Source organism: Sciurus vulgaris, assembly GCF_902686455.1.
Source record: "Sciurus vulgaris genome assembly, chromosome: 3".
Lineage (NCBI taxonomy): Eukaryota > Metazoa > Chordata > Mammalia > Rodentia > Sciuridae > Sciurus > Sciurus vulgaris.
In genome coordinates this window covers 85,628,126-85,640,467 of record NC_136463.1, presented here as the reverse complement: position 1 = coordinate 85,640,467, position 12,342 = coordinate 85,628,126, and the positions used below count along the sequence as shown (strand labels likewise).

General features: G+C 32.9%; 1 protein-coding gene across 2 annotated transcripts in view; it reads left to right on the top strand.

Moving 5' to 3' along the window:
* Positions 1–12,342, top strand: part of DPP10 (dipeptidyl peptidase like 10) — a 616,119-nt gene that overhangs the window by 511,957 nt on the left and 91,820 nt on the right. For both annotated transcript variants that reach the window (XM_079135626.1, XM_079135625.1), the window contains exon 8: positions 11,018–11,138. In XM_079135626.1, coding sequence (XP_078991752.1) covers positions 11,018–11,138 — 121 coding nt within the window. The remainder of the gene's footprint in view (positions 1–11,017; positions 11,139–12,342) is intronic.

The following is a 12,342-nucleotide window of genomic DNA, read 5'->3' as shown; positions in this document are numbered from 1 at the left end:
TAGAGAAAATATGTTTTTTTAAAGGCTAGCTAAAAACAAAGTGCTCTAAGATCATGACAAAATGCTTTCAAGGTACCTTATTTATATTTTTATCTCCAAAATTGGACCAATATTTTTCTAGTCAGTTTTTAGATGGAACTTTTCTTCATAAAGATCATTTAAACCATGAAATAGACAGTTAACAGTTACCTCCTATATTTTCCCTGCTTCTCCCTAGTTCTATAATAATATTTTATCTCTACCCTGGCACCATTATCTCTCAAACACACATCTCTTTGCCTTGTCCTTTCTCTAGATTTCTGTCTTGATCCTTTTATGATTGTGCCTTCCTGATGGAACCATCTAGATCTGCCTTGCTTGCTCTATTTACTCTACTTAGAATAATGTTTTACCTGCTCCCTGCCCAGAAAAATCTTCTGGAACTTGTGGATCCAGTACAATGTCATAGCTCATCTGAAGTCATTGCTGACAACCTCTCTCCTTACATTCTGACCACCTCATATGCTTTACTTAAGTTCCAGTAACACTTTAAACTTTATTAAATTATAGAAATATAAACTATTTCCTTATCTTTCTCATTATAAATTGTGAATTGTTCAATAACAGGGGCTATGTATGATGTTCCTTGTTATCTCACAGACCTGGTGAACATTAAGAGTTCAGTAGAATTGTACGTAAATAATGAACCCTGTAACCATCATGTCTCCAGGCATATCCCTCCCCTGATACCATGGAATTGTCTATCTTCTTTCTTTCTTATAATTTCTTCATTAGAAATTTTAAAATATTTTCCCAAATAATGATGTATACATATTTCTTTTAAACAATATGAAATTTACCATATCATTTAGCACAGCAATTGACAGAAGTGGTATTATTTCACTAGGTGTTATACTTAACTATTCTGCCCCCAAGGTCACTTTTTCTATCTTGTGTGTCAATGTCTTCTCCAAGGAAGAAGCAAATCAAACAATTGCATACAAAATTAATGCATATTAAATTTTTAGGATTGACCAAGACAGAATATAATACAGTGGATTGAAATATATGTTCTGAATAGAACACTTTACTTAAAATTTCAGTCTAAAGATTCTGATCTGTCTACTTTGTGTAATTGGAGCACTCCTCTCCACCACCAACCACATTGGACAATATCACAGTGAATGTACTGCCAGAAAAATTCTGATTTGTTGTTGTATGATATGGGTGCCAATGAAGACTAAAGGCAGAGATACCAGTAAATAATTTATTGTATACCATCAAACATACTTTACTAAGTGTCAGAAATTAGTATTTTGAATACCATCTTATATGCTTGCATCCCCCAAACAACTTTTAGAGTATATTCTGTTGCAATTATTCATATATCATAGGTACTTCCAAAGTAGCAGAGTAACTGAAGAACACTGGAGAGTCCACTGTATAGAATCTCACTGCTTTAATTCTGGACCCCAAGTGATACTTAAATTTAAATGATTCTCATCCTCAATTGTGCATTGGTGCAATCAAATTTAAGTTTGTAAGAATACTAACCAGAATAAATAATTTAATTCTGGACACAGGGATTTTATTAAGAAGTCCACTTTCTATGGATATTTTACTGGTATGTAGTATTTTTAAAGGATATAGTATAAAAAATGTTTGGGTGTTTCTGTTTTGCAATAAAAAATATTTCTTCATTTGTGGCCAAGGATGCCTTGAAATTGCATGAAGTAGAATAAAGAGTCTAGAGCTGTGGGGAAAATGTGCATGGGAGATAGCCAAGCCTGGTTCCACCTTCTGCATTTTTCAATTTGTTTTCTTATCAGCATGCCCATAAACTGGAAAGTATTACGCACAAACCCATTGATAAGCATATGAAAATTTCTTCTAGTCTCTCTAAACTTTCCTTTATGGAAACTCTTTTGATTATTGAAATTTGAAATAAAAGGAGTTACAATACAAATGTGAAAGCAAATTATTTTAGCTTTGGAGGCTAAAGTGCATATGCAGCATATTTTCCACTAATTTTTTTGATGGCTAAGAGGAAGGACAACTAGCTGGAAAGATGTTCTATATAAATGATAGTGAAGAACTTTTTTTCCCACGAGGATATCAAGGTTAAATGGTTGCATGCCACCTGTTAATTAAGATTCTGAAAGTAGGCAACAGAAATGGACTCAAGGATCACTTTAACAGAAAATGAATTCATTAAAAACATATCTGAAAGCTTTCAAAACCAAAGAAAAGCTTGGAATTCCATAACTGGAAAATGAATAGGAGCCATGGAGGTCTAGACATTTTTGAACATAGGAATGTGTTCTGGAGAATCTGATGAAGGTACTGCAGCAAAATCTGTTAGGATGCTGCAACTGGCAGTTAGACATGTGGACATTCATCTCTGCCCTTGGTGAAGTGAGGGTCTCCTGTGAACAGTTTTTGAACTGCAACTTTATTCCCTAAAGATTCTGAATCATGTAGAGGGACCTGACCATAGGATGTTTCATCTGGCTTTTTTTCTTTATATTGGAGACAAGTCTTCCCATCCATACTCTACTGCACATCAATACTCAGGTAATACAAGGATCCTCTAACATTGAAAGGAATTTCAGAGGCTGAATGTACAAATAAGAGAAAATGTACTCTATACAGCTGATATTGAGAATCAGAGTACCATCTTCAGATGCTTATGTTTCCTTTCAGGATAATAGGAGTGTTTGATTCTTTCTAAGTTATAATTATATATTTTATGACCAATTACTAGTAGATTCTAATAATTAAAAAACCAAACATCTGTGTACAGGTTACTGATCAATATCCATAACATGTTTTTTTTTTTTTTTTTGAAACATGTAGACCACTATGAGGAATGCTAAAATTTTTGCTTTTACAAATGAGGAAAGTAAGGTTCCAGAGAGGGGAAGTGACTTCATTGCCCAAATACTGCAAAGAGCAATTGACATTGCCAGGATTATATCCCACATCTTTCTGATAGAAATCTCATTTTCAACAGGGTCATGAATAAAGTTATCTTTCAGATAACAAAATTTTCACATTGAATAGCTAACCCTGTCTTATATATTTCTTTTCTTTATTTTTCTTCAATACTCCAAAATCTTGCTTTAATTTTATTTGTATTTTCCATTTCAAGTTCTATTGCCTTCAATCATGTAAGGTAGTACTATTCCACCTGAATTGTTATTGGTTTTATTTTTCTTTTCCACCATACCTGCATCGATTTGTATATGCTTTTATTGTAAAGTCATACTAGATCACAGGGTCTTGTATTTAATTTTTTGTCCAAGGCTTAGCACAGTGCTTTATGTGTAGAAGATGACTGATATGTATTTGGTTACGATGAAGGGCTAAAAGAAGGGAAATGGGCGAGACAATGAAGTGGTGAAGGAAAAGTGAAAGAGAAGAAAATGAGGAAGGGGAGTCAACAGATACACAAAGAGGGGACAGTACCATCCTCTGGCACTGACACATACATCAGTGCCTAAGGAACTTTTTATACTTGTAATAATGTTGATGACTTTCTCTCTCATGGATTCTAGTGTATTTATTTGGACCCATAAATAAGTGTATTAATATTTTCAGTTATCAAGATGATCTGTTCATCACAAGGCCATCTCTTAGGCCAAATGAGTTTTACAGACTGATGTAGCCAAGAGACAATCTGCTGTTACCTTCATTGATTGAATTTGATACTTCATTCTGGTATCTGTTTGTCTCCTAAGATATGTATGTATAAAAGATCAGGCTTTGGAACTGTAAAGTGACTTATATAATTAAGAATTTAAGACAAAAGGATATTTTTCACTTGCTGAAAAATGCAATATGTTCTGTAAAGGTTTTAAAAAAATAAGAACTTTGAAAGGGCTTCCTGATATGAATAATTGTAAATGTCAACGTATGAAAGTTCCCTGATAGTGATTCTATTTCTAGAATGTCAGATACTGATTCAAAGGTGACATGAATGATTTGAATGAGTTGTTTTATATCAGAGAGATGGTCCTGTAGCAGTATGAAAGCAAGTTTATAACCAAGAGAGAGATTTATTTAAGGCCAAAATGTCAGAGGTAATCAAACAATTTAACTTGTGCTCATAACTTTATTTTGCTCTATATTAATTGACATACAAAATTTATCATATCCCAGCAAATGAAAAAACAGAATTTTATGAAGAGAAAAATTGAATGCTACACTGTTTTAGTGACATATTGATAAAAATCTTTATGATAATATTTTATAAGAAATAATATAAATTACAAAACACATTTTTAAGTTAGTTTTCAGTTTATTTTAGCATGCATGCAGCAAAATAGTCAGCGCTGGTCTTTGTGAACATTGACATAGTGCCTCGAGAAGAAACAGAATATTGTTTGTACCCAGAAAACCTTTATTCTGCCTTCAGCAAGACACTATTTCACTCAAATGATGATAACTATCCTTAGCTCTCATAAGTAGTGTTACTAGGAGCATTTTATATGTGTACAAACACACACACACACACACACACAGATATAGCAATCTGTCTATTCATTCACATACATTTCTCTTAGGCATATACCTTGGAATAGCATGGCTGGGTCATTCAGCTGCATATATGTTCTGCTGTGGTAAAAACTGTTAATAAGATTTACAAAGTATTTGTATAAATTGTCTCAAGTGCATGAGCATTTTTGTTATTTCTCATCATTAGTCTTACATTATGGACTTTCTTTTTCACTTTATCATTCTAAGACCCAAATATTTTGGCTTTTATTTCTTTATTTTCTTTCATGTTTAAAGAATCTAAATTATATAAAATGAAATAATGACTTTTCATTCATAAGATTTTACTTAAAATTTCAAGTAAATAATAATTCCTCAAATGTTCCCCAGAATGAAATTGCATACAAATTGTATAAATTGCTTAGAGAGGAAGTTTTCTTCAATATTTGATGGAATCATATCCTTTAAGGGGAAATACCTTAAATATTTCAAGGATTTTTATTTACTAAAAAATTAAATGTCTTATAATATATAATATGACAGAATTTAAGGTACCTTACTCTCATGTCAAGGCATTCTTATTCTGTAATAAAATTATATATATACATATAAATATATAATGTTTTAATGCTGTCAGTATGATGAAAACTTCTCATTTATTGAAAAATAATAGTGTCTGACCCTAATAGTGTCTCTAAATCAATAGAGAATCTTCATATTTCTCATCATTTATTTCCAGAATATTACAATGTTCATTTTAATAACAAATGCTCAGTTTATCATAGTAAACATTTTTAAAGAAGTTGATAAGCTAGCATGATTAAAAATTAAAATCTGTTCCTGGTAAAACAAAAGATCAAAGGTTCCATGCACATTTTGGAACTAGATTTGAGCCACTAAGGTTTGGGCAAAAGGAAATAACTGCAAATGACTTGAAGGATGTGCAGTCAAGGCTTAAACAAGCTCCTGTGATTGACTCTGGATGGCGACGATTAAAAGGATGCCAGTGAGAGAAACTAAAGAGCTGGCTTCAGAACTCACATTTAAGTAAGCACTTCAGACATAGCATTAGGAATAATGACACCATTTTAACAATTATCATTCCCATTAGGTAAAATGTTTAGGAATTATCTTCCTGCCAACAGTCTCTCATTTTCACCATCCATTCTTTAATTGCCACCGATTATTTTACTAAATATTTCCCTAAAGTTGATCAAACTGTGCACCAGTTCATATGCAATTTCAAGTTGTCAAATATTGAGAAACTTTGGGTTAGTATTCAAGCTTCTCTGTGGTTTGGCACCAGTTGACCTTCAGATCAAGCGTGGGTATATAGACACTCCACAACTCTTCTCCAAATATGTCTATCGTTGTCATGCTTTATTTTTAGCTCATTCTGGTCTGTAGCATAGAGTTTCTTCCTTTCTACCTTTCTGAGCCTGTGGAATCAATCCTGTCCTTTATGCAATGCAAATTTAGTATCTTTAAAAGTCATTATGAACGAAGTCACTCATCCTGACCTCTGCCATTCATGACTCAGCCTAGTAATACTTGGATTTTTCTTCATTGAATTTTAGAGGTTAACCTACCTGTCACATAAAATTATAAGCTTGAAGGTGGGAAAGACACATTATAAAAGTACATTATATATGTACATCCTCAGGAATATTTAGCAGAGTTCTTTCAAACAACAAATTACAAATTGGCTTTTAAAGGCTTGGGGAATTAAGTTACATATTTAATATATGGAGCATGGTTATGCAAAGAACTTATTTACCTATCTCAGCTGTGGAGTGGTTTTGCTCTCCTCTTCCCTGCCAAGGGACATATGGAAATGTCTGAGGACATCTTTGGTTATCCTATTGGAGCAGAGGGAGTGCTACTGGCATCTTTTGTGCAAAAGTCAGAGATACTGCTAAACATCTTAGCATGCATGGGGCAGTCTTCCACGACAGAGAATTCTCTGGCACTAAATGTCAGCAGTTCTGTTTGAAAACTCTTCTAGGTTAGGAAAACACCCTTAGTGTCATCAGATTTTTTAAAAATTAAATAGCTACTATTCATGTAGCCCAAAGGCTAGATTAATTTCTATATTACTCATATATGAACTTCTATAATTTATATGCAAATATAAATGTGGTCATTAATCACCAGGGAAATGCAAATCAAAATGACAATGAGATACGACCTCACACTTTTTAAGGATGGTTGTTATTCAAACAAAACACAGGTATTGACCAGGACACAGAGAAACTGGTACACTTATAAACTGCTAGTGACAATGAAGCAAGGTTTTTTTAGAAAACAGTATGAAATTTCTTCAAAAAATTAAAAATAAAACTACCTTGTGCTCTAGTAATTCTTCTTCTTGGTATTTGCTCAAAAGAATTCAGATAAGGATTTCAAAAGATATTAGCACTCCTATGTTTGTTGTAAAACTATTTACAACAGCCAAAATATGGAAACAATGTAAACATTCATCAATGGATAAATAGAGAAAATGTGCTATATACAACAATGGAATACTTTTGATCTTTCACTCTACCCTTAATAGCAATAGCTGTCATCTGAAGTAAATATTTGATTAGTTTTCCCCCCTACAATGCAAATCACAATAAAAGGCAATTCAAATATTATCCCAATTCACTGTAAGTTTACAGATTCTCTGATGCCATTATAATTCATGGAGATTTTTGACAATTCATTTTATAATTTCAGATTATCATGAAAATAACTCCAGTCAGTAAATGTGGAGTAACTTTTGAGTATTTCTGCTAAAATAGATTTAATATCCAGTGCATTTCTTTTGCTGTTCTTTTAAGCTGGCTCAAAGTTAGTGAGAGTTTTGGCTCTGACAAGCTGTTTCCTCTGGCTGCATTAGTCACAGTAGGCTCATTAACACTGTGCTTATTTACAATCTTCACATTTTAATGACTTTCAATATCAAATAATTATTTCGTGTTGTTTGTCCAACACATGTCACTTGTGTGGAGGGAGTATGTTCAGTGTCTCTACTATGGTTTGAATGTGAGGAGTTCCCCAAAGCTCATTGTGTAAGACAATGTAAGAAGGTTTAGAGGAGAAATTATTGGGTTATAAGAGTTTTAACCCAATCAGTGAATTCATCCCCTGATGGGATTAAGTAGATGGTAACTAAAAGAGAGTAGGGTCTGGCTAGAGGAGGTGGGTCCCTGGGGGCTTGATTTTGAATAATATATCTCATCTGGAGAGTGTAATCTCTCTCTTTCTGCTTTTTGTTCATCATGTGAGCTGCTTCCCTCTGCCACACTCTTGTGCCATGATTTCTGCCTTACCTTGAGCCCCAAGGAATGGGGCTGACTGTCTATGGACTGGGACCTCTGAAACCATGAGCACCAAATAAACTTTTCCATCTCTACAATTGTTCTGGTTGGGTCTTATAGTCATAGCTGTAAAAAGCTGACTAAAAGCGCTTCCTCAACCAGTAATCCAGGCTGCTGGGTATTTAGCATCTGGAGCATCTGCTGTCATTGCGGTAGAAGGAAAAGTTGGTAAATTGAAAACTGGCTTTTAAAGAGTCCTTTCCATCAGTGACACACATTGTGTCCAATCACTTGATAATGAGCAATATCGACTAGCATATTGATTAGAATAATTTCTTGGAACATGTATTACATATTTTCTGACAGCATAATTCAGCACATCATATTTCAATTATCCTCCTGTTTCCTTTGGTGACTTTACAATTTTAAGTTATTTTGTGGGTAGATTAAGAGCATTGATTTTGAAAAACTGGATACTTGGCACGCTCTATAAATTTAAGACTTAATTGATCAAATACCTATCTTTTTCTATTTGTTATGCTTTATAGGTGACTCATTGATAGAATGGATTAATGTTATCAAAATATTTTGACAGTTTAATCAGTACCATGGGGATACATGGCATTACTGTTTGTCATATTTTCAAGGTGATTTAGGTCTAGTTGCAGCCCAGTTTAATTTTATCCAAATGGAAAATAGGATACAGTTTGATTTCATCAGAATACCCAAATAGTACCTGGGAATATGTGCAGTTCTCAAATTGTCAAGGTAGTCATTAGAGTTTTTTATTAGGTGAGATAATACAATTCAGTGAAAAATCTTGGTAACTGAAAAAAAGTTAAGAAATTATAAAGGTAGTTTTTTATGAGGCAGTCACTCTTCTGTTGCTGTGGTTTTCTACCAGGAAAAAACAAACTGGTAGACTGTCTCTGGTAGTACAGCTTTCAGTAGAATGGCATTAAAATTCTGATTCCATATTGCTTGTTCTTTTACATTGGAGCAGATGTCAGTTTCATATGGATTCTGGATATAATCCAATCTGTTCTTCAAATATAAATGTAATTACTGGTCAATAGTTTGGGATAATTTATACATCTGCTGAAGTCGTGGAGGTTTTATTAATTATTTTGACTTAGAGTTTTTTCCTTCTGAAAAACTGAGGATTCTGAACCATATTGCTTTGGGAGAAGTCACCCTTCTTCCTAATAAAATCTTGGGTAAAGTAGGTGGGGGTTATGTGCAGTCATTACTCACAAGTGCTATTAGAAGGTTCAGATTAAAAAAAAAAAAAACAACAACAAAAAAAAAAACAAGGGAAGTAGTTTCTTCAAAGAGTTTATTCTTTTTTTATGAAGAGCTGAAGAAGGTAGTATGAGAAAAACACAAAGTTTAAGATTTAATTGGCTAGAATAAACAATGTATTTTTCTAGTTATCAGGGTTTAATTAATTAAATTCATTAAATTAATTCCAAATTTCATCCAGTATTATGACAGCTAATATTTTTCTCAAACTTTTTCCTACATGTGATCCCTATTCTTTTAATAATAAACTTATTTCCTATTACCTGAAAAGTTTCTAACTGAAATGAAAACAATAAATATAATTCATTTAATCATCTTTCCCCTTCCACTACTGCAATTACTGTTCTTCTAACAGTAATGCATATTGAACCTGCATAATGTGAACTACTGACCAGTTGTTGGTGATAATTTATAGATGGGCTGAAGCCATGGTATATTTTATTTTGATTCAGAATTTTTAGCCTACAAAAAACTCAAGATTTTGAATGACATCAACTTATGTGGGATCAGCCTCACTTTTAGCAATAGGCACATGTGTTCTATATTTTATATTCACTATCTTTTTTACTATTCACAACAGATCTGTAAGTTACATGTGAGTCTTAGTCATGTTTTACAAATGAGGTGACTTCAGTTTACCAAGGTCAAAAAAATTATCAAGGTCACTAGATTTTAAATGTAGACAACCTGACTATAAAGTCTATGCTTTTAAGCACTCTGCTGTACCCCTCTATTTTCCAGATATTTTATCCATAGATTGACATTCTTAAATATAATATAATATAATATAATATAATAATAATGATTAACTAAACATACCCACCGTTAAATGCTTGCCACATCCCCAAAATCAAAATAGAATATCAATGGAATTTCCCGTATATATACAGATTTGCTTTGTTACTGTGCACACCAAAATTTGAAATCCAGGATCTCATAATTATATAGACAGTTGTTTTGGAAGTGCTTGTATCTTCTCTACTTGCCATTTTGCATATGATTCTATACCATGCTAGATACATCTTTTTTCTTATTGGTAGAATATTGGATGCTAAAAGCAATTTGACTTGCCCTGAATGATATTTGACAATATATGAAAGAAATTTGGTTCTATGGAAGGTTTATAATACAACACAAATCAGCACATTTGGTATTAAATACAATGTAAAGTGAATTACAAATAATTTTATCTTGAATTATCAATAGCAAAGATACATTATTTTGTGTTAACACCATCATTCCTGTTTGGGCACTGTTGTGTTGATATTATTGTGGGAGACTCTATGCTGGGTTCAAATTAAAACTCTTCCACTCTTGGGCACAAGGCCCTTATCATTGCTATTCTATTCAAGAAAGAATTGTCAGGGAATATTGGTACATGGGTAAATGAATTTCATTTGTAAGTTAAAAGAACTTTTATTATTCCTTATTATCACTGAATCTGGGAGTCAAGCTGGATAGAGTCAGAGAGATTTCTAAAGATTTTTTTATTGACCACCAAATGCATTTCTCTAAGAGTAAAGACTCAAAATTGAAGCTTTTCAAACAGTCAGTTGACTGTTACTAAAATGACATCTAGTTTCAGTTATTATTCTCTTGAGTATGCAAAATGTTACCTCACAGCCAAACCAATTTTGTGGTATGGGAAAAACATTATTAAGTAGATGAAATATCCTTGCTGAAAATATGGATTTAAAAGCATCAATACCAAGTTCCATGTAATTTCCAAATGACAACTTGATATTGATATGATAGGGAAAGCAGTAGCCATTAATAATTGATTACAATACAAATATATGCATTAAATTTTTTAAAAAAGCTTAAAAGCAGGCAAATGATAAAACAGTGATTCAGTAGTCATTATATGACATGAAAATTTAATAAAGGCATTCTAACATGTTGGGATTTTTGTTTGTTTCATATGTTTCCTGATCCAGATTTATATTTTTGAAAATAATATCTACTACCAACCTGATATTAAGAGCAGTTCCTTGCGACTCACATCCTCTGGGAAAGAAGGAATTATTTTTAATGGGATTGCTGACTGGTTATATGAAGGTGAGTTGAACAGATTTTGTTTAAAAAGCATACAAGTGACATATTTTGATACAAAATCTAAAAGAAAAAAATCTGTTCATTTCAGAGTAATACATTTAACACTATATCTTCTCCTTATTTCCTCTCAAAATTATCTTTGTGCTTTCATGTTTTTGCACGTGCTCACATTTTGCCTGGTTGTGATTTACATCTACTTATATGATTCCATATTTGGTGTGTGTTTGAATGTGTATATATAATATGCACGTATATAGTATGCACACTTGGTCTCGGCTACACAGATTTTGTTGTTGATGATACTGAACAAATGAGAGTGATGGATACCTCACAGCATTCTGGAATTAGATGCTTAATTTTTCAGATTGTCTGCAAGAGAAGAAACAAAAGCCTTTCCCTGTCAAAAAATGCATGAAAGCCACTTGACTTAGTCATTTCCATCAGGAACAGTCTGTCACATTTTAAAAGCCATTGCATAGGGAGAAAAATAAGGCCTAACTGATGGGTTATTTTCAATAACTGTTGAATCAAGTTTTGCTAATAGCTGAGAATAAGGACTGGGAATGTAGCTCGGTGGCAGGCAGAGAGCTGACCTAGCATGCTTGAGGTCCTGGGTTCGATCCCTGGTACTATAAAAAAAGTGAAATGAAATAGTAATAATAGTATAAAAATCAGTGAGATGCTGAAAATCTCTCTAGTTTTGATCATCCATTAATCATCAGCTCACTAGCTGAGTTCTGGGTACATATTGCCTGGGAAATATTCAAAGCATGACTTCAAATTCAAAGCTGAGTTTCAGATTCTGCAACTGATCTTGGCAAAACAGGTCAACACTTAAAGTAAATCTATTTGATTTACAAATAATACAACCAAGAATCATACAGAAAAGTGATTTTATTTCTTCAACAATATTTGCAGATGCAGTTTCTCTACCTCAGATTCAACAATTAATAAAATTGTTGTAATAAAAGTGAATCATCAGAGCATTCATTCATTTTTTCATTCTCTCCCACAGTAGTATTACTGAAGGCCAGCTGTATTGCATATACTTGTCTGGGTACTAAGATAGAACAGGAGGTAAAATAAATACATATGTGACCTTGAGACCTTATATTCAAGTGAAAGATTTTGCTAGGCAGAGATATGTTATTAAAAATGTTGTAGTCCTTGAAATTTATAAGTTGTAGTCCTTGAGATTTATATATAG